A 21,806-nucleotide genomic window follows, 5' to 3' on the forward strand; every position below is an offset into this window, starting at 1 on the left:
CGCACCGTAATACCGGCAGTCCTCCTCCTCTGCGGCCCCACCGACCACCATGTCTGCGCCATGGCCGCGCCTGGTCGCGGAGGATAGGGAGAGCGGCGCACCGTAATACCAACCCCTCCTCTTCCCCCGCGACCCCTACCACGGCTGTAAGAGTAGAGGGCTTAGCCCCCTTCTCTCACAGCCACTGAGCCAATTGGCTCTCCAACCTGGGTTACCCGACATGGGTAACCCACCACCAGTTGCCAGGACATTTGCCAACGGCTAACAAGACCCCTAAACGGGGAGTTATTAACCGTCGCCCAGGGTGCACCAGCCCAATAACTTGTCAGCCGCCGCTATCACCGAATCAAAGATCAAGTGACAGAAGCAAACCTTCAAATCATCGAGCCAACGTGGAGGTTTCCTGACAGTAGCACCCCAACCTAACCTAACCTTTTTTTTTTTTTTTTTGTTTTCGCAGGGGAATGCATTTACGCACTGAGTGTGGGACTCCTGGGCAGCTAATCGGCCCAGACTACCCACTAAACCCCTGCGGATGCCATCGGCCGCTTTACAAAGAGGCGCCTCGGATCTAACTAGCACAAGGCGCCTCAGCGACTGGCCGGTCTCTATCACCAGAGACCGGACTCTCCACTCTCAGGGGCCCTCCGATATCTGGAGGACCCCTGCCGCCGGGTGGGACCCTTGTCCCACCGATTCAGGGGGGCGCCCGCAGGCGCGCCCCCAACCACCAAGGCGAGCCGCACGCCATCCAGTCCGGAAGCAGACCGGAGGCAGCGGCTCTCCGTCTTATTCGGCCGCAGAGGATAGGGACAGCGGCGCACCGTAATACCGGCAGTCCTCCTCCTCTGCGGCCCCACCGACCACCATGCCTGCGCCATGGCCGCGCCTCATTCGGCCGCAGAGGATAGGGACAGCGGCGCACCGTAATACCGGCAGTCCTCCTCCTCTGCGGCCCCACCGATCACCATGTTTGCGCCATGGCCGCGCCTGGTCGCGGAGGATAGGGAGAGCGGCGCACCGTAATACCAACCCCTCCTCTTCCCCCGCGACCCCTACCACGGCTGTAAGAGTAGAGGGCTTAGCCCTCTTCTCTCACAGCCACTGAGCCAATTGGCTCTCCAACCTGGGTTACCCGACATGGGTAACCCACCACCAGTTGCCAGGACATTTGCCAACGGCTAACAAGACCCCTAAACGGGGAGTTATTAACCGTCGCCCAGGGTGCACCAGCCCAATAACTTGTCAGCCGCCGCTATCACCGAATCAAAGATCAAGTGACAGAAGCAAACCTTCAAATCATCGAGCCAACGTGGAGGTTTCCTGACAGTAGCACCCCAACCTAACCTAACCTTTTTTTTTTTTTTTTTTTTTTTTTTTTTTTTTTTTTTTTTTTTTTTTTTTTTGTTTTCGCAGGGGAATGCATTTACGCACTGAGTGTGGGACTCCTGGGCCGCTATCCAGCCCAGACTACCCACTAAACCCCTGCGGGTGCCATCGGCCGCTTTACAGGGAGGCGCCTCGGATCTATCTAACACAAGACGCCTCAGCGACTGGCCGGTCTCTTTCGCCAGAGACCGGACTCACCATTCTCAGGGGCCCACCGACACCTGGTGGACCCCTGCCGTCGGGTGGGACTAGTCCCACCGATTTAGGGGGGCGCCTGCAGGCGCGCAAGGTAGCGCCTGCGTCGCGCCCCCGTCCGCCTTCTGCGGATCGGCTCCGCGAGGGGGTGGTCCTCGCGGTTCCTTTCCTCGGCCTCCCTCTGTGACATAACAGTCTCACAGAAGGAGGCCACTGCCGCCCAGGCTCCGTCACTCCCGAGCATCGCATTGACGACACTCGGGAGCGACAGATCCACTCCACCGAGCACTGCCACCAGATCGTGGCGCTGCCGACTCCACCTGGGACACTGCTCTAGAACATGTTGAGCAGTGTCCCGAGCCTCGCCACAATCGTGGCAGACCGGCTCGGTCTCCCGCTGGGCCACGCGGTGCAGGTACTCACCGAAGCAGCCATGCCCGGTGAGCACCTGCGTCATGCGGAAGGTGAGAGGCTTGCGCCGCCTCAACATCCATCTCTCCAGGACCTGGCGCAGGGCCTCCACTGTGCGTACACCGTACGTTGCCCGCGCCAGGTCTGCCTCCCACCTCCGCATGAGTTCCGCTTGCCCTCGCAAGCGGACCCGCCGGACCATCTCAGGCGAGGGGTGCTCGCCGATTTCCCTCCTGTTCGCCACAAAGTGGTAAACCTCGGCGAGCACCTCCGCCACCAACTCCCACGGCGGGTCGCCCGCGAGGGCTGTGGCCGCAGCGTACGCCACGGTACGGTACCCCCGTATCGCCCTTACCGCGATCACCTTCTGCGCCTGCCGGAGAAGGCGCTTATTCTCCGCGGCAAGGGCGTCCACCCAAACGGGGGCGCCGTACATCGCCATACTCCGGCACACGCCGGAGTACAGCTTCCGTACAGCGTCGCTGGGCCCACCCAGATTGGGCAGGAGTCGGCCCAGCGACGCAGCCGTCCTGACGATCCTTTGCCCCAGCTCTCGGAAGTGGGGGACAAAGGACCATCTCCCGTCGAGGATGAGGCCCAGGTATTTCATCTGGGCACTCACCCTCAACTCCTCATGACCCACCTGGAGGCGCGCCCCTGGGGGAGGTCCTCGCGTCCGGGCCCCGCGGAAGAGGAGGACTTCGGTCTTATCCAGTCGGACCCGAAGCCCCAGCCTCTCTATGCGGCCGACCAAAAGGGCGAGGCCCGTTTCGGCTAGCCGCGCCGCCTCACCGAAATTCGCACCCCGGGACGTGAAGAGAGTGTCATCCGCATAGCAGATGACACCCGTCCCGGGGGGAAGCCGGCACCGCAGGACCCAATCGTATGCGATGTCCCACAGGATAGGGCCGAGAATCGACCCCTGCGGGACACCGCACCCGACGCCCCGCCGGACCATTTGACCTCCCCTGTCCTCGTACAGGACGACCCGCTCCTCCAGGTACGCCCCCAACAGCCCCCGCAGGTACGAGGGCACTCCGAAGTACCGGAGCGCCTCCCGTATTACACAGTGCGGGATACTGTTGAAGGCGTTGGCGATGTCTAACGACGTCGCCAGGGTCACCTCGCCTTCTCGATCCGCCTCCTCCGTCACCGACCGCAGACGCCTGAGGGCGTCGATGGTGGACCTCTTGGCCCGGAATCCGTACTGCACGTCAGAGAGACGCGGTCCCGGGCCTTCCTCCACATGCCGAACGAGGCGAGAGGCCACAACACTCTCTAGGGCCTTCCCAGCCTCGCTCAGCAGGACCAGAGGTCGCACCGCCGAAGCCGAGTCCAAGGGCCGGCTCCCCTTCGGAATAAGGCAGAGCCGGCCCTTCTTCCATAATTTCGGGAACTGCCCCTCTCGCAGACAGCGGTTGAGCAGCCCCCGAAACTCCTCCCCGAGGTGCACGAGAATCAGCGCAAGCACTTTCCCGTGCACCCCGTCTGGACCCGGTGCCCTCTTCCTTGTCTGGAGGCGGTCGAGGACCACCTCCATTTCGACGTCGGTGACGGGAGGCGGATCCGCCTCCACCTCTTCTCCCTCCGCGTCAGGCGGCTGTCGGGCCATCCTCGGAGGAGAAAACCCTCGCGGATTGCCGGGGAATAGATCCCCGACAATCTCCCCCAGCAGAGCTGGCTGAAGGGTCTCCGTTAGCGGGGTCGCCTGTGGGCGCAATTTGTCTCGCGCCCACTTATACGGCCGGCCCCATGGGTCTCTTTCGATACCCTCCACCAGCTCCTCGAAGGCTTCCTCCTTGGCCCGACCGATGGCCAGCTGCAGCTCCTTACGGTTTTCCACATACACCGCATACAGCTGACCATCCCTCTCCTCGTCCCGGGGACTGCGCCGCCTGCTTCGACTATAGGCCCTTCGGGCCGCGTTGCAGGCGACGCGAAGGGCGGCAATCTCCGCCGACCACCAATAGACCGCCCGCCTAGGGGGGGCTCGACCTACGCTTGGCATGGCCGCCCGGCACACCGCTGTGAAAGCGTCGCCGAGACGGTCAGCCGCGTCGTCCACCCCCATTCCGTCTAGAGGCGGGAGGCTCCAGCGGCCGACGATGGCCGCCTCTTCCGCCAGCTCCCGGTCAAGCCGCGTAAGGGCCCAGCGCGGGAACCGGCTGCGCACCCGGGACGATGATGCCGCCTGACATTGGGGGGCGGCCGACACCTCGAACCGAATATACAAGTGGTCCGAGAGTGTCTCCACCCCCCCTTCCACCCTCCAGTCCGACACGGAGCGCGCGGCGGAGGGGGTGGCGAACGTCAGGTCCACCACCGATCCGCCCGTCCGTCGCACGCACGTGTGGGCTGTCCCCCTGTTTAGGAGAGACAGCCCCGCGGCCAGCGCCCACTCTTCCACCTTTCGCCCCTTGGGCTCCGTGGCCGGGTTCCCCCACGCCGTTGATTTGGCGTTGAAGTCACCGGCCACGAAGACCTTTAGGGGCGCTAACCGCCTTATCTCCGGCCCCAGAGCATCCAAGAACCGCTCCAGGGCCGGCAAATCCCGGTTCGGGGAGAAGTAAACACCAATTATGGCGTACTCTCCCCGAACCGCCACCACAAAGCCGTTCCCTCTCTTCTTAATCGCGAGGGGAGGGGCGGCACCAGGCCTAGCCACGATGGCCACGAGGCCATCCAGATCCCCCGCCCAGTGGGGCAGGGAGGGAACCGCGTACGGCTCCGCGACCACCGCGACATCCAAATCCCACTCCGCCATGGATTGCAGGAGGAGATCCTGCGCCCTAGCGGAGTGGTTGAGGTTGGCCTGGAGGAAGGTGACCCCCATCACTCCTCCATTTGGCCGACTGGCGCCTCCCCTTGCCTTCCCTCGCGCGGAGGAGGGGACGGTCCTTTCCCTCGGATCGGGGGTGGGTTGCAGGCCCTACCCCCCATCACGTGGCCCGCCGGCTTGCCGGCGTCGCGGCATACCGCGCAGCGGGGCTCCGCTGTGCAGGAGGCGGACAGATGCCCTGTCTCCCCGCACCTATAGCAGAGCCGGCTGCGGTCCGTCTGCGAGGGGCACAGCGATGCAGTGTGCCCCTTCCCCATGCACTTGTAGCAGTGCATGGGGCGCGCCTCCAGGTGCCGGAGCTGCACCCGGCTCCAGCCTACCGTGAGGCTGCCCGCCTCGATCAGCTTTTTGGCCGTCGTGACCGGGCAGCGCATCAGGGCAGAGCCAGAGCCCCGCCAGTCTGAGCGGATTTCACCCACCCAGACCTGGTCCTCCGTGCAGCTCCCGGCTTGCGCGACCGCAGCCTTTATCCGCTGCGCCGTTGCCGCATCATTCAGTCCCGTCACGCGGAAATCCGCAGTTTTGACGGGCCTGAAAACGTCCACGACGCCGGCCAGGGCCACCTTCAAGGCCGAAGCAAGTGCGTCCGCCTTGCCTGAGCTAGAGGAGCCGGGGACCTCAATTAATCTCGCTCCGGTCGCACTCGGGCGAATCCGAAGCGAGCCAATGCCCAGCTCCTCCAGGTTCACCTCTTGCTCGGCCTTGAGGAGGGCGGAACTGTATGTGGCCCCATTTTGCACTGCCTCCGGCTGTAACTTAAGAATTACAGCCGAGGAGCTAGGGGCCGACAGTTTTTTCACCACCCTCAGTGGCGCCGCCTTGGGGGACTCCTTGGGCACAGGTGTAGGCGCCCCCGTGGGTGCCGCCGCAGGCTTGGGCACGGTCGCGGGGGGCCCCTTGGGTACCGCCGCAGGCTTGGGCTTAGATTTTTTGCCCTTTCCCTTTCCTTTACCCCTCCTCCGAACTTCAACCCAAGGGAGCTCCGGGGATTCGTCGACCAGAGTTGCCGAGGTCGTCGGCCCAACCTCAACTCCAGGGAGCTCCGGGAACTCGTCCGGAACTGCAGAGGTCGACGGCCCCCACTCCATCCCCTCCTCAGCACTTTCCCTTCTACGGCCTTCCATTCCCGTCCGCTTAGGCAGCAGCGCCGGACTCAAGCCGGAGGCCTCCGCAATGGCCGCCCTAGTGGCCCTCGCCACCCTCGAACTGTCACCCGCCAGAGGTGGGCGGGTGACCATCCGAGGGAGGCAAGTCTTCAGCTCTGCTAGGCGGCCATCTATCATTTTGGCTATGGAAGCCTCCAGCCTCTCCATCAGCTCTTTCTCCGCAGGTGCACCTGACCGCTGTTCCGCAGCTCGCGCAGCCTGACTGGCCTCTCGGCGGGCCTCCTCAAACCCACTGCGGAGCGCAGCGACCTCTGCCCTCATGTTGGCCACCTCTCTTTGGAGACGACCGTTATCGGCTCTGAGACGCCGGACCTCATCCGACTCACTACGCGACACCAGGGTGTCCATAATATCCCTGATGTCCGTAGAGGCCCGCAAAATTTTTGCGCTGTAGCCCCCTTTGAGGGAGGTGGTCTTTCTGACGAGGCTGGTTATAATTCCCAGCCTCTCCACCGCGGTGGCCATAAGTCCCTCAGCACCCAGGGCACTGAAGTCCCGTACCTCAATGGGCGCCACATCCGACCCTTCGTCCCCACTCGGGTGTTCTCCCCTCCGGAAGGCCCGAGTCCCCAGAGTGGCTGAGAAGGAGGCCTCCACATCCTCCTCCCGACTCCTTCGCGTTTCAGCCCGGACTCCCGTCATATTCGAGGCACCTCGAGCCTTCCCCCTTTTTGCCTTCGACAATATTTCCGGCCGTGTCCACTCAACCTCCGTGTCCGAACCGGATCCGGACCCACTCGCCACCTCTGAGTAGAGGCGCTTGGTACCCAGCACCGATTCGGGCAGCGAGGTGATGGAGCCCACACTTCCCAGCGGATTCCACAGCCTTCCTTGGACCGTTCCTTCCCCTTCCGATCCACCGCGACTTCCTTCATGTTCGGGCCTGGACCGCTCCTTATCACTTCCGTCCTTCCCGCCCGAACTTTTCTCTCCCCCCACCAAACTCTTCCCCCCACGCTTTCCACTCCTTCCCTTTAGTTGGCCCTGAGAAGGGCCGTTTGATTGGCCCTGAGAAGGGCCGTTTGGGTGGCCCTGAGAAGGGCCCTTTTTCAGGAAACGCCCGGAGGCGTCCCGCAATTGAGTTCCGTTCATTTTAGCGCAACGATTGCTCCTTCTTGCACAGTGCCAATTAGCCGTCGGCCTGCCACTCCGTTACGGTGGTCAGGACGCGACGTTGCCCAGGGGACGCGACGAGGACGCTAGCACTGTGGGGTGTCCCCCAACCTAACCTAACCTAACCTAACCTAACCTAACCTAACCTAACCTAACCTAACCTTTTTTTTTTTTTTTTTTTTTTTTTTTTTTTTTTTTTTTTTTTTTTTTTTTTTTTTTTTTTGTTTTCGCAGGGGAATGCATTTACGCACTGAGTGTGGGACTCCTGGGCCGCTATCCAGCCCAGACTACCCACTAAACCCCTGCGGGTGCCATCGGCCGCTTTACAGGGAGGCGCCTCGGATCTATCTAACACAAGACGCCTCAGCGACTGGCCGGTCTCTTTCGCCAGAGACCGGACTCACCATTCTCAGGGGCCCACCGACACCTGGTGGACCCCTGCCGTCGGGTGGGACTAGTCCCACCGATTTAGGGGGGCGCCTGCAGGCGCGCAAGGTAGCGCCTGCGTCGCACCCCCGTCCGCCTTCTGCGGATCGGCTCCGCGAGGGGGTGGTCCTCGCGGTTCCTTTCCTCGGCCTCCCTCTGTGACATAACAGTCTCACAGAAGGAGGCCACTGCCGCCCAGGCTCCGTCACTCCCGAGCATCGCATTGACGACACTCGGGAGCGACAGATCCACTCCACCGAGCACTGCCACCAGATCGTGGCGCTGTCGACTCCACCTGGGACACTGCTCTAGAACATGTTGAGCAGTGTCCCGAGCCTCGCCACAATCGTGGCAGACCGGCTCGGTCTCCCGCTGGGCCACGCGGTGCAAGTACTCACCGAAGCAGCCATGCCCGGTGAGCACCTGCGTCATGCGGAAGGTGAGAGGCTTGCGCCGCCTCAACATCCATCTCTCCAGGACCTGGCGCAGGGCCTCCACTGTGCGTACACCGTACGTTGCCCGCGCCAGGTCTGCCTCCCACCTCCGCATGAGTTCCGCTTGCCCTCGCAAGCGGACCCGCCGGACCATCTCAGGCGAGGGGTGCTCGCCGATTTCCCTCCTGTTCGCCACAAAGTGGTAAACCTCGGCGAGCACCTCCGCCACCAACTCCCACGGCGGGTCGCCCGCGAGGGCTGTGGCCGCAGAGAACGCCACTGTACGGTACCCCCGTATCGCCCTTACCGCGATCACCTTCTGCGCCTGCCGGAGAAGGCGCTTATTCTCCGCGGCAAGGGCGTCCACCCAAACGGGGGCGCCGTACATCGCCATACTCCGGCACACGCCGGAGTACAGCTTCCGTACAGCGTCGCTGGGCCCACCCAGATTGGGCAGGAGTCGGCCCAGCGACGCAGCCGTCCTGATGATCCTTTGCCCCAGCTCTCGGAAGTGGGGGACAAAGGACCATCTCCCGTCGAGGATGAGGCCCAGGTATTTCATCTGGGCACTCACCCTCAACTCCTCATGACCCACCTGGAGGCGCGCCCCTGGGGGAGGTCCTCGCGTCCGGGCCCCGCGGAAGAGGAGGACTTCGGTCTTATCCAGTCGGACCCGAAGCCCCAACCTCTCTATGCGGCCGACCAAAAGGGCGAGGCCCGTTTCGGCCAGCCGCGCCGCCTCACCGAAATTCGCACCCCGGGACGTGAAGAGAGTGTCATCCGCATAGCAGATGACACCCGTCCCGGGGGGAAGCCGGCACCGCAGGACCCAATCGTATGCGATGTCCCACAGGATAGGGCCGAGAATCGACCCCTGCGGGACACCGCACCCGACGCCCCGCCGGACCATTTGACCTCCCCTGTCCTCGTACAGGACGACCCGCTCCTCCAGGTACGCCCCCAACAGCCCCCGCAGGTACGAGGGCACTCCGAAGTACCGGAGCGCCTCCCGTATTACACAGTGCGGGATACTGTTGAAGGCGTTGGCGATGTCTAACGACGTCGCCAGGGTCACCTCGCCAACCTAACCTTTTTTTTTTTTTTTTTTTTTTTTTTGTTTTCGCAGGGGAATGCATTTACGCACTGAGTGTGGGACTCCTGGGCCGCTATCCAGCCCAGACTACCCACTAAACCCCTGCGGGTGCCATCGGCCGCTTTACAGGGAGGCGCCTCGGATCTATCTAACACAAGACGCCTCAGCGACTGGCCGGTCTCTTTCGCCAGAGACCGGACTCACCATTCTCAGGGGCCCACCGACACCTGGTGGACCCCTGCCGTCGGGTGGGACTAGTCCCATCGATTTAGGAGGGCGCCTGCAGGCGCGCAAGGTAGCGCCTGCGTCGCACCCCCGTCCGCCTTCTGCGGATCGGCTCCGCGAGGGGGTGGTCCTCGCGGTTCCTTTCCTCGGCCTCCCTCTGTGACATAACAGTCTCACAGAAGGAGGCCACTGCCGCCCAGGCTCCGTCACTCCCGAGCATCGCATTGACGACACTCGGGAGCGACAGATCCACTCCACCGAGCACTGCCACCAGATCGTGGCGCTGCCGACTCCACCTGGGACACTGCTCTAGAACATGTTGAGCAGTGTCCCGAGCCTCGCCACAATCGTGGCAGACCGGCTCGGTCTCCCGCTGGGCCACGCGGTGCAAGTACTCACCGAAGCAGCCATGCCCGGTGAGCACCTGCGTCATGCGGAAGGTGAGAGGCTTGCGCCGCCTCAACATCCATCTCTCCAGGACCTGGCGCAGGGCCTCCACTGTGCGTACACCGTACGTTGCCCGCGCCAGGTCTGCCTCCCACCTCCGCATGAGTTCCGCTTGCCCTCGCAAGCGGACCCGCCGGACCATCTCAGGCGAGGGGTGCTCGCCGATTTCCCTCCTGTTCGCCACAAAGTGGTAAACCTCGGCGAGCACCTCCGCCACCAACTCCCATGGCGGGTCGCCCGCGAGGGCTGTGGCCGCAGAGAACGCCACTGTACGGTACCCCCGTATCGCCCTTACCGCGATCACCTTCTGTGCCTGCCGGAGAAGGCGCTTATTCTCCGCGGCAAGGGCGTCCACCCAAACGGGGGCGCCGTACATCGCCATACTCCGGCACACGCCGGAGTACAGCTTCCGTACAGCGTCGCTGGGCCCACCCAGATTGGGCAGGAGTCGGCCCAGCGACGCAGCCGTCCTGATGATCCTTTGCCCCAGCTCTCGGAAGTGGGGGACAAAGGACCATCTCCCGTCGAGGATGAGGCCCAGGTATTTCATCTGGGCACTCACCCTCAACTCCTCATGACCCACCTGGAGGCGCGCCCCTGGGGGAGGTCCTCGCGTCCGGGCCCCGCGGAAGAGGAGGACTTCGGTCTTATCCAGTCGGACCCGAAGCCCCAGCCTCTCTATGCGGCCGACCAAAAGGGCGAGGCCCGTTTCGGCCAGCCGCGCCGCCTCACCGAAATTCGCACCCCGGGACGTGAAGAGAGTGTCATCCGCATAGCAGATGACACCCGTCCCGGGGGGAAGCCGGCACCGCAGGACCCAATCGTATGCGATGTCCCACAGGATAGGGCCGAGAATCGACCCCTGCGGGACACCGCACCCGACGCCCCGCCGGACCATTTGACCTCCCCTGTCCTCGTACAGGACGACCCGCTCCTCCAGGTACGCCCCCAACAGCCCCCGCAGGTACGAGGGCACTCCGAAGTACCGGAGCGCCTCCCGTATTACACAGTGCGGGATACTGTTGAAGGCGTTGGCGATGTCTAACGACGTCGCCAGGGTCACCTCGCCTTCTCGATCCGCCTCCTCCGTCACCGACCGCAGACGCCTGAGGGCGTCGATGGTGGACCTCTTGGCCCGGAATCCGTACTGCACGTCAGAGAGACGCGGTCCCGGGCCTTCCTCCACATGCCGAACGAGGCGAGAGGCCACAACGCTCTCTAGGGCCTTCCCAGCCTCGCTCAGCAGGACCAGAGGTCGCACCGCCGAAGCCGAGTCCAAGGGCCGGCTCCCCTTCGGAATAAGGCAGAGCCGGCCCTCCTTCCATAATTTCGGGAACTGCCCCTCTCGCAGACAGCGGTTGAGCAGCCCCCGAAACTCCTCCCCGAGGTGCACGAGAATCAGCGCAAGCACTTTCCCGTGCACCCCGTCTGGACCCGGTGCCCTCTTCCTTGTCTGGAGGCGGTCGAGGACCACCTCCATTTCGACGTCGGTGACGGGAGGCGGATCCGCCTCCACCTCTTCTCCCTCCGCGTCAGGCGGCTGTCGGGCCATCCTCGGAGGAGAAAACCCTCGCGGATTGCCGGGGAATAGATCCCCGACAATCTCCCCCAGCAGAGCTGGCTGAAGGGTCTCCGTTAGCGGGGTCGCCTGTGGGCGCAATTTGTCTCGCGCCCACTTATACGGCCGGCCCCATGGGTCTCTTTCGATACCCTCCACCAGCTCCTCGAAGGCTTCCTCCTTGGCCCGACCGATGGCCAGCTGCAGCTCCTTACGGTTTTCCACATACACCGCATACAGCTGACCATCCCTCTCCTCGTCCCGGGGACTGCGCCGCCTGCTTCGACTATAGGCCCTTCGGGCCGCGTTGCAGGCGACGCGAAGGGCGGCAATCTCCGCCGACCACCAATAGACCGCCCGCCTAGGGGGGGCTCGACCTACGCTTGGCATGGCCGCCCGGCACACCGCTGTGAAAGCGTCGCCGAGACGGTCAGCCGCGTCGTCCACCCCCATTCCGTCTAGAGGCGGGAGGCTCCAGCGGCCGACGATGGCCGCCTCTTCCGCCAGCTCCCGGTCAAGCCGCGTAAGGGCCCAACGCGGGAACCGGCTGCGCACCCGGGACGATGATGCCGCCTGACATTGGGGGGCGGCCGACACCTCGAACCGAATATACAAGTGGTCCGAGAGTGTCTCCACCCCCCCTTCCACCCTCCAGTCCGACACGGAGCGCGCGGCGGAGGGGGTGGCGAACGTCAGGTCCACCACCGATCCGCCCGTCCGTCGCACGCACGTGTGGGCTGTCCCCCTGTTTAGGAGAGACAGCCCGGCGGCCAGCGCCCACTCTTCCACCTTTCGCCCCTTGGGCTCCGTGGCCGGGTTCCCCCACGCCGTTGATTTGGCGTTGAAGTCACCGGCCACGAAGACCTTTAGGGGCGCTAACCGCCTTATCTCCGGCCCCAGGGCATCCAAGAACCGCTCCAGGGCCGGCAAATCCCGGTTCGGGGAGAAGTAAACACCAATTATGGCGTACTCTCCCCGAACCGCCACCACAAAGCCGTTCCCTCTCTTCTTAATCGCGAGGGGAGGGGCGGCACCAGGCCTAGCCACGATGGCCACGAGGTCATCCAGATCCCCCGCCCAGTGGGGCAGGGAGGGAACCGCGTACGGCTCCGCGACCACCGCGACATCCAAATCCCACTCCGCCATGGATTGCAGGAGGAGATCCTGCGCCCTAGCGGAGTGGTTGAGGTTGGCCTGGAGGAAGGTGACCCCCATCACTCCTCCATTTGGCCGACTGGCGCCTCCCCTTGCCTTCCCTCGCGCGGAGGAGGGGACGGCCCTTTCCCTCGGATCGGGGGTGGGTTGCAGGCCCTACCCCCCATCACGTGGCCCGCCGGCTTGCCGGCGTCGCGGCATACCGCGCAGCGGGGCTCCGCTGTGCAGGAGGCGGACAAATGCCCTGCCTCCCCGCACCTATAGCAGAGCCGGCTGCGGTCCGTCTGCGAGGGGCACAGCGATGCGGTGTGCCCCTTCCCCATGCACTTGTAGCAGTGCATGGGGCGCGCCTCCAGGTGCCGGAGCTGCACTCGACTCCAGCCTACCGTGAGGCTGCCCGCCTCGATCAGCTTTTTAGCCGTCGTGACCGGGCAGCGCATCAGGGCAGAGCCAGAGCCCCGCCAGTCTGAGCGGATTTCACCCACCCAGACCTGGTCCTCCGTGCAGCTCCCGGCTTGCGCGACCGCAGCCTTTATCCGCTGCGCCGTTGCCGCATCATTCAGGCCCGTCACGCGGAAGTCCGCGGTTTTGACGGGCCTGGAAACGTCCGCGACGCCGGAAAGGGCCGCCTTCAAGGCCGATGCAAGCGCATCTGCCTTGTCTGAGTTGGAGGGGCCAGAGACCTCGATTAGCCTCGCTCCGGTCGCACTCGGGCGAATCCGAAGCGAGCCGATTCCTAGCCCCTCCAGGCTCACCGCCTGCTCGGCCTTAAGGAGGGCGGAGCTGTATGTGGCCCCTTTTTGCGCTGCCTCCGGCTGTAACTTGAGAATTACAGCCGAGGAGCTAGGGGCCGACAGCTTGGCCGCCCTCGCTGGCGCCGCCCTGGGGGGTGCCTTGGGCGCCGTTGCAGTGGCCTTTGTTGGGGCCGCCGCCGGTCGCTCCGCAGGTTTGGGCTGGGACTTCTTTCCCACGCCCTTCCCCTTCCCCCTCCTCCCCCGGACTTCGACCCAGGGGAGCTCCGGGCATTCGTCGACCACAGCTGTTGAGGTCGACGGCCCGAAGGGCCCCCACTCTGTCACTCCCCCAGCACCTACCCCCTTACAACCCCGCCTCTCAGAGGCCGGGCGTGCAGGGGCCCGAACCTCCAACTCCACCACCGGCTGCTCAAGCCGCGGCGCCGGACCCAGACCGGAGGCCCGATCAATGGCCGTCCTTGCAGCCCTCGCCACCTCGGAGTTGTCACCTGCCAGAGGTGGACGAGTGGCACTCCGAGGACACCCAGCCAGTCCTAGCGCTGCCAGACGGCCATCAATCAATCTGGCCATCCTCTGCTCCAGCTCATCCTCCACTGGAGCAGCCTGCCGCTGCACCGTCCGCGCAGCCTGAGCAGCCTCACGGCGAGCCTCCTCGAACCCCCGGCGGAGCGCAGCGACCTCAGCCTTCATAATGGCCACCTCCCTTTGGAGGCGACCATTATCGGCCTTAAGGCGTCGAACTTCGTCCGACTCGCTGCGCGCCACCAGGGTGTCCACGATATCCCTGATATCCGAGGAGGCCCGCATAATTTTAGAGTTGAAGCCCCCCTTGAGGGCGGCAGTCTTTCCGACGAGGCTGGTTATTATACCCAGCCTCTCCACCGCAGTGGCCATGAGTCCATCAGCACCCATGGCCCCAAAGTCCCGCGCATCAATGGGGGCCACCACCACATCATCGTCCCCACCACTCGGGGGTCCTCCCCTCCGGAAGGCCCGAGCCCCTAGAGAGGCCGAGAAGGAAGCCTCGGCATCCTCCTCTTGACTCCTCCTCGCCTCAGCCCGGGCCCTCGTCAGGTGCGAGGCACCCCGGGCCTTGCCCCTCTTCGCCACTGACTGTGCCCGTGGCACACCGACCTCAGTGTCGGTGCCGGAACCAGTCGCCACCTCAGAATAGAGGCGCTTGTTGCCCAGCACCGACTCCGACAACGAGGTGATGGAGCCCGCACTTCCCATCAGGCTCCCCATCCTCTTTTGGCCCACAGCGAGGCCACTCCCGTCGGTTTCCTCCCCAGCGGAATGTTCAGACACTGAACATTCCATTTCCCCCCTTCCCTTTGTTTGGCCCTGAGAAGGGCCTTTTGGGTGGCCCTGAGAAGGGCCTTTTGGGTGGCCCTGAGAAGGGCCTTTTGGGTGGCCCTGAGAAGGGCCTTTTTTCAGGAAACGCCCGCGGGCGTCCCTCATTATTTGGTCATTATACGACATTCTTCACAGTTCGCAAATTGCTCCTTCTGCACAGTGCACTTTAGCCGTCGGCCTAACCACTCCGTTACGGTGGTTAGGACGCGACGTTGCCCGGGGAACGCGACGTGGACGCAAGCACTGTGGGGTGGTTCCCCTCGCCAACCTTTTTTTTTTTTTTTTTTTTTGTTTTCGCAGGGGAATGCATTTACGCACTGAGTGTGGGACTCCTGGGCCGCTATCCAGCCCAGACTACCCACTAAACCCCTGCGGGTGCCATCGGCCGCTTTACAGGGAGGCGCCTCGGATCTATCTAACACAAGACGCCTCAGCGACTGGCCGGTCTCTTTCGCCAGAGACCGGACTCACCATTCTCAGGGGCCCACCGACACCTGGTGGACCCCTGCCGTCGGGTGGGACTAGTCCCACCGATTTAGGGGGGCGCCTGCAGGCGCGCAAGGTAGCGCCTGCGTCGCACCCCCGTCCGCCTTCTGCGGATCGGCTCCGCGAGGGGGTGGTCCTCGCGGTTCCTTTCCTCGGCCTCCCTCTGTGACATAACAGTCTCACAGAAGGAGGCCACTGCCGCCCAGGCTCCGTCACTCCCGAGCATCGCATTGACGACACTCGGGAGCGACAGATCCACTCCACCGAGCACTGCCACCAGATCGTGGCGCTGCCGACTCCACCTGGGACACTGCTCTAGAACATGTTGAGCAGTGTCCCGAGCCTCGCCACAATCGTGGCAGACCGGCTCGGTCTCCCGCTGGGCCACGCGGTGCAAGTACTCACCGAAGCAGCCATGCCCGGTGAGCACCTGCGTCATGCGGAAGGTGAGAGGCTTGCGCCGCCTCAACATCCATCTCTCCAGGACCTGGCGCAGGGCCTCCACTGTGCGTACACCGTACGTTGCCCGCGCCAGGTCTGCCTCCCACCTCCGCATGAGTTCCGCTTGCCCTCGCAAGCGGACCCGCCGGACCATCTCAGGCGAGGGGTGCTCGCCGATTTCCCTCCTGTTCGCCACAAAGTGGTAAACCTCGGCGAGCACCTCCGCCACCAACTCCCACGGCGGGTCGCCCGCGAGGGCTGTGGCCGCAGAGAACGCCACTGTACGGTACCCCCGTATCGCCCTTACCGCGATCACCTTCTGCGCCTGCCGGAGAAGGCGCTTATTCTCCGCGGCAAGGGCGTCCACCCAAACGGGGGCGCCGTACATCGCCATACTCCGGCACACGCCGGAGTACAGCTTCCGTACAGCGTCGCTGGGCCCACCCAGATTGGGCAGGAGTCGGCCCAGCGACGCAGCCGTCCTGATGATCCTTTGCCCCAGCTCTCGGAAGTGGGGGACAAAGGACCATCTCCCGTCGAGGATGAGGCCCAGGTATTTCATCTGGGCACTCACCCTCAACTCCTCATGACCCACCTGGAGGCGCGCCCCTGGGGGAGGTCCTCGCGTCCGGGCCCCGCGGAAGAGGAGGACTTCGGTCTTATCCAGTCGGACCCGAAGCCCCAACCTCTCTATGCGGCCGACCAAAAGGGCGAGGCCCGTTTCGGCCAGCCGCGCCGCCTCACCGAAATTCGCACCCCGGGACGTGAAGAGAGTGTCATCCGCATAGCAGATGACACCCGTCCCGGGGGGAAGCCGGCACCGCAGGACCCAATCGTATGCGATGTCCCACAGGATAGGGCCGAGAATCGACCCCTGCGGGACACCGCACCCGACGCCCCGCCGGACCATTTGGCCTCCCCTGTCCTCGTACAGGACGACCCGCTCCTCCAGGTACGCCCCCAACAGCCCCCGCAGGTACGAGGGCACTCCGAAGTACCGGAGCGCCTCCCGTATTACACAGTGCGGGATACTGTTGAAGGCGTTGGCGATGTCTAACGACGTCGCCAGGGTCACCTCGCCTTCTCTGTCCGCCTCCTCCGTCACCGACCGCAGACGCCTGAGGGCGTCGATGGTGGACCTCTTGGCCCGGAATCCGTACTGCACGTCAGAGAGACGCGGTCCCGGGCCTTCCTCCACATGCCGAACGAGGCGAGAGGCCACAACACTCTCTAGGGCCTTCCCAGCCTCGCTCAGCAGGACCAGAGGTCGCACCGCCGAAGCCGAGTCCAAGGGCCGGCTCCCCTTCGGAATAAGGCAGAGCCGGCCCTCCTTCCATAATTTCGGGAACTGCCCCTCTCGCAGACAGCGGTTGAGCAGCCCCCGAAACTCCTCCCCGAGGTGCACGAGAATCAGCGCAAGCACTTTCCCGTGCACCCCGTCTGGACCCGGTGCCCTCTTCCTTGTCTGGAGGCGGTCGAGGACCACCTCCATTTCGACGTCGGTGACGGGAGGCGGATCCGCCTCCACCTCTTCTCCCTCCGCGTCAGGCGGCTGTCGGGCCATCCTCGGAGGAGAAAACCCTCGCGGATTGCCGGGGAATAGATCCCCGACAATCTCCCCCAGCAGAGCTGGCTGAAGGGTCTCAACCAAATATCAAAACAATGATGCCGTATTGTGCTGTGTAAATGGTGTGGAGAGTATGGCGCAATGTCCAGTCTAACAAAAGTTGGAATCACTTTTCACCAACAAGTCATTTTTTTTTTTTTTATTATAATTGATAATTTTCCAAACTATGTTGTTTTAGAAACAATAATAATATAAGAACAAAATATATCTAGCTCTTTCTTTCGCACTTAAAACAATATGGCACAAACATATAATTATCTCGCTCTGCCTTGGCACGTGTAAGACACATAAGATATGATAGTCGATCGATAAATTGATGATAATCGATGATGATGGCGCTAGGTGTGCGGGTATGTAACGCCTTATGTTTATAATTTTTTTTTTTTTAATTCCTTGATCTTCGATAATAGTATATTGAGAAAGCATTTTTTTCAAGAAATTTGTTTTTTTTTTGAGATAGATTACTATTGATACCTTGTATTTTTATCTTTTAGAGTACTTTTATACCGAAAAGTTTGCGATACTTGTAGGATTTGGTCAAAAATTCTGATAGTCAATGACGCTTTATAAAGTTTTCCCTAGAGACTATGCGGTTATTCAAAAAGGACGTGTAAAGATTTTCTTGGAGTCATAGTGAAACGTAGACGAAACTTTGGTTAAATATGAAAAAGTATAATTCATCGAAAATTACTGCCTACTTTTAGTTAAACTATGTTTTGTCTCTTTCTGTCAATTACAAATATTGTAAAGTGCTATAGGGACAAAATATAATTTGAACTCGAAGTAGGCAATACATTTTTATGAATAGTAAACCCTTAAACTTTGAAGACCGGCGACGGCCTAACGTCAATTCTTTTTGAGAATGTCTAAACATACAGATATATATTTCCCGAGACCTCCCGTTTGTCTGTTCGAGACACGAATTTATTATTCTCACTAATGTCTGTACTGACATGTGTGTCTGGCCTTAGAAATTCTCGATTGAAGTCATTGTATTGCCAACACTAGTAAGTTGTCAAAACCTTGTTAATTTTGACGTATTTTTGAACGCTCCAATGAGAGCAAAGCTACCTTCCCCCGCACCCCACCACAATTTAGCGATTGCGTTTTCATGCCAAAATGTGTCTAAGCATGGTCTTAAGGTTAAATGGTCTGTGATCTCTCATCTCTGCATCTTCCCGTTTCTAGTGACGCCTCGAAATTTGGGGTAGCAAATTCCAAGTAAAGTGCCATGCCACATTGCTCAGCCGCGCTCTGCTGCGAGGCACCGCGTTATAGCTACGTTCTTTTTAGTAGTTGATTATTGTCTCTGTTTTTATACCCGTTATTTAGTTTGATGAAGCTTATTGTGCGAGAACGCGTCTGTTTTAAAACTATAACTCTCTCCAAACTGGCAACACACATTACTCACAATTTGTGCTCGCCGACAGCGGCAGACGATAGTGTGTGCGTCTACATAAACACGCTGTCACAAACAACGTTAAGTACCTATCATGTTTCCAGGAAAGTCGTTTGAAGTAGATAAATGAAAATAGAAATATCATTTAAGTATTTTTTTTTTAATAATTATAAAATCTTCTTTATACAAGATTTAGGTGCTAAGAGGGTGTAGGCATTACAATCCGTCATCAAGTCAGCAGCGCAGGTACTGGCGCGGCGTATAGTGGCGCGTGAGGTCGCGCTCGCTCATGGTGCGCACGCGCGGCTTCAGCTCCGGAATGATGGCGCTGCCCAACACCGACAGTTCGTTATTCGTCCTGAAAACAAAAAATATATTCATCGCATTATTGTAATATAAATGTCTAACAAACGCCGATCAAACACTACCGCCAAACTCAGAAAGATACCGACGCACGAATATTGCGTAGATCGTTTGCTTTTATTTACCGCAAGGAAAAACCAGTAATGAAACGGCAAAATTTGGCGAACTGGCAGAATGCGACCGGCATAATGTCTGTCATTACTTAAGTCATTAACTGAATTAAGTCAACTTGGGACAAAAATACATTTTTTTGTATGTATGTTTTTACACGATAACTTTCGAACCGTTGGTCTGATTTTGGTGAAATTTTAAAGTAGGATCTGTCAATAGAATTTTTAAGTTCGTGGGGCATGAAAATCGATGAAGTCGTTTTTTTTAAATATGCACAATTTTATAAAAACTCATGAATTTATTGTGTTCGCGAGATCTAAGTTCACGGCCAACAACTAGTTACGTCTGACGAGTCTATTGCAGAGTATGATTTCCTGGTTTTCTACTAAGCAATGAACTTTTTATAGAGACAGCTAGCCGAAAGCGGAACCCGCGGGACGGGTTATCCTGGCCATCCATCGTTTTGGCGGTCTGTTGGAACCATTTTTGCAAAGTGAGTCTACAGCTGGACTTGAGCGTCTGTTCCGCAGGATACGAGACAGATTGGAGTATCACCTGAGCAGCGCGGGCTCGTCGTCGGGCAGCCAGCAGTGCAGGGAGTACCCCCGCCGCGTCTGAAACAACCGCCTTCTGGGTGTAAATACGGCCGGACACTAGTGGCCATTCTCTACGTTCACTTTACCGTTTCACCGCGAAAGTCAGATTAATCCGACAAACAATTTCGTGCCCATTTTGCGACCGTCGTATTAATCCAAACAAAACCACTGCTTGTAAAGTGTTACACGCCCTTTAATATTGGTATTTATTTTCACTATGTTGTGCACTGATGGCATGACAAATTGACAACTAGGTAATATAAAGTGTCTCGATGAAAGGGTTAATCGAATATGCATCAAAAAAAGATGAACGGTCACACTAGGAAAATTAATGTACGAATTTTATATACATGAATTTATTATGTAGTAATAAATATTATATACTTTAGACAATAGTAAATAATTATAGTGCCTATTTAAGTAGGACTGTCTACTTAAATATTATTAATCGATGGACTACAAAACGCCAGTAATTTTTACGGCATTGATGTAGAAGAGCACGAATATTGACTGGAAGAGATCCCTCCATGGTGTAAGTCCGCTGCTAGTGTTTTTCCTGATTCTTATGTATCTGTGGTTACTTATGCAAAAAAGTTACTTGAAACAAAGATTTACCTTGACGGAACTCTTGACTTTGCTGCGCGTGGCGGTGTAGGTTTCCAGGTCCGGGAGAGGGTCGGAAGACTTCTTCGCGGTCTTGCTCGCAAGAACCGAAGAACCTATGGATGTCATATTGAATTTAATCATTAATGAAATAAATCCGTTTTGAAGAGTAATTTCTGCAGTTATGGGTGCTGACTTTTTATCGAATAGTTGATGGCATATATTATAAATCTTTGGTACCTAAAGCCTCTTTCTTCATGGTCAATGTGAGCCGGCCGGTGTCTGGATTGTGGTTGTTGTGCTGGACGGCGGGTGCTGTGGTCAGCGATGGAGGACGACGGGGTGCGGGGGGAGCGCCAGTGCAACACGCGCATGCGCATTGCGGACATCTTCGTGAAACGCAACTCCATTCCTAAGAAACATTTTAACTGTCTGTACTGTAGTAAATAGATTATGTACTTACGTACATATTGGAATGTTGATGTATCAGCATCAAAATGATTGTCCTTTACTTTACCTCCTGAGTGACCTGGGGGGCTTGCTGGGGTTCGGGGAGCGGCAAGGCAGGGTGACCTTGGGACGCAGAAGGGGGCTGATCTGGAGGGAAACGTAGCCGCATCTCCACGTCCGCGGGCAGAGCGGCTCGACACGACCCCGCCACCGTCACCGACCAGCCGCCTAGAATGTCAGTCAGCAAATGGTATTACCATAAATGCAGTCAGTTCTTAACAGTAGTAACAATAATTTGCTCATGAAATGGTTTTGACTGTAATAGTTACATTACATTGATTACTAATGGTACCGACTGAATGAATGGTATTAGCGGACCGAAATAACATTCAACGCTGGAAACTAGTGTCAATAAATAATATATAATTTTTCAGAATATAATGGCAATTCTTCAGGACATTTTTTGTTCACGGGGCTGACGGTTCTGACTGGATCTGTCATTTGAGACAATATACTTAAAAGCTCGTCAAAAATTCTCAGTGGTGCAGCTAGCGGATAAACGAATAGAGATATATGTATATACCTGCGTCAGTGGTCGCTGGCGGATCGTGGTGGAGGCGGCGCGCGGCGTGGCGGCGGCGCGCGGGCGCGTACAGCCAGTGCGGCGCCAGTGCGCACAGCAGGCTGCCGCCCGACTCGCTGCTTGAGCTGGAGCTCAGTGAGCGCACGCACTCCGGCAGCCGCACGCCCTCTTGCCGAGATTTCCTCGTCTCCTTGCGAGGCTCGTTCGCCGCCTCCTCAATCTCACGAGATTCTGATTTAGTACGATTCGCTCGTCCTTTTGTTTTAGTGTCATCATTTTTATTGTCATCATGGTCGAATCGTCTCTTTGCTTTTGATTTCTTATGATGTTTATCTCCTCCGACAATAATTGGGTCTACTATCTCGGTTTGTATAGTCCGAACGGTTCTTTGTGACTCTATAATTGGGTCGGTGGGCACACTCCGTCGGTCTCTGGTCATCTCCGCGTCGACATTCTTCTCTTTAGGACCTTTGGATAAATAAAACTAGCTGATGCAAATGTAATAATTTATTAATAAGTCAATTTCGTGTTACAAAAATGCATACGAGGCGAAATAATAAATATAACAAGTTCGTCCAAGTGCGT

General features: G+C 59.2%; 3 protein-coding genes across 9 annotated transcripts in view; all 3 read right to left on the reverse strand.

Moving 5' to 3' along the window:
• Positions 1-4,827: 4,827 nt before the first annotated feature.
• Positions 4,828-12,511, reverse strand: LOC128678467 (uncharacterized). The gene is made up of 2 exons (XM_064436596.1): positions 12,078-12,511; positions 4,828-7,111 (listed from the first exon to the last, which is right to left on the reverse strand). Exons 1-2 carry the CDS (start codon positions 12,509-12,511, stop codon positions 4,828-4,830), a joined length of 2,718 nt encoding a protein of 905 aa, XP_064292666.1.
• LOC128678468 (uncharacterized) lies at positions 12,511-14,526 on the reverse strand. Its single transcript, XM_053760045.1, has one exon. It carries the CDS (start codon positions 14,524-14,526, stop codon positions 12,511-12,513), a length of 2,016 nt encoding a protein of 671 aa, XP_053616020.1.
• Positions 14,527-18,674: 4,148 nt separating this feature from the next.
• LOC128678082 (uncharacterized) overlaps positions 18,675-21,806 on the reverse strand; it is a 32,443-nt gene continuing 29,311 nt past the window's right edge. For 6 of the 7 annotated variants that reach the window (XM_053759375.2, XM_053759373.2, XM_064436574.1 and 3 more), the window contains 6 exons: positions 21,222-21,689; positions 20,706-20,866; positions 20,429-20,600; positions 20,201-20,304; positions 19,545-19,603; positions 18,675-18,873 (listed from right to left, as the gene is read on the reverse strand). In XM_053759375.2, coding sequence (XP_053615350.1) covers positions 18,750-18,873; positions 19,545-19,603; positions 20,201-20,304; positions 20,429-20,600; positions 20,706-20,866; positions 21,222-21,689 — 1,088 coding nt within the window. In that variant the 3' untranslated portion in view covers positions 18,675-18,749. Of the gene's footprint in view, positions 18,874-19,544; positions 19,617-20,200; positions 20,305-20,428; positions 20,601-20,705; positions 20,867-21,221; positions 21,690-21,806 lie in introns of all 7 variants that reach the window. The other variant, XM_053759374.2, reaches the window with a different exon arrangement.

The sequence above is a fragment of the Plodia interpunctella genome, chromosome 19, assembly GCF_027563975.2.
Source record: "Plodia interpunctella isolate USDA-ARS_2022_Savannah chromosome 19, ilPloInte3.2, whole genome shotgun sequence".
In the NCBI taxonomy this organism is placed as follows: domain Eukaryota; kingdom Metazoa; phylum Arthropoda; class Insecta; order Lepidoptera; family Pyralidae; genus Plodia; species Plodia interpunctella.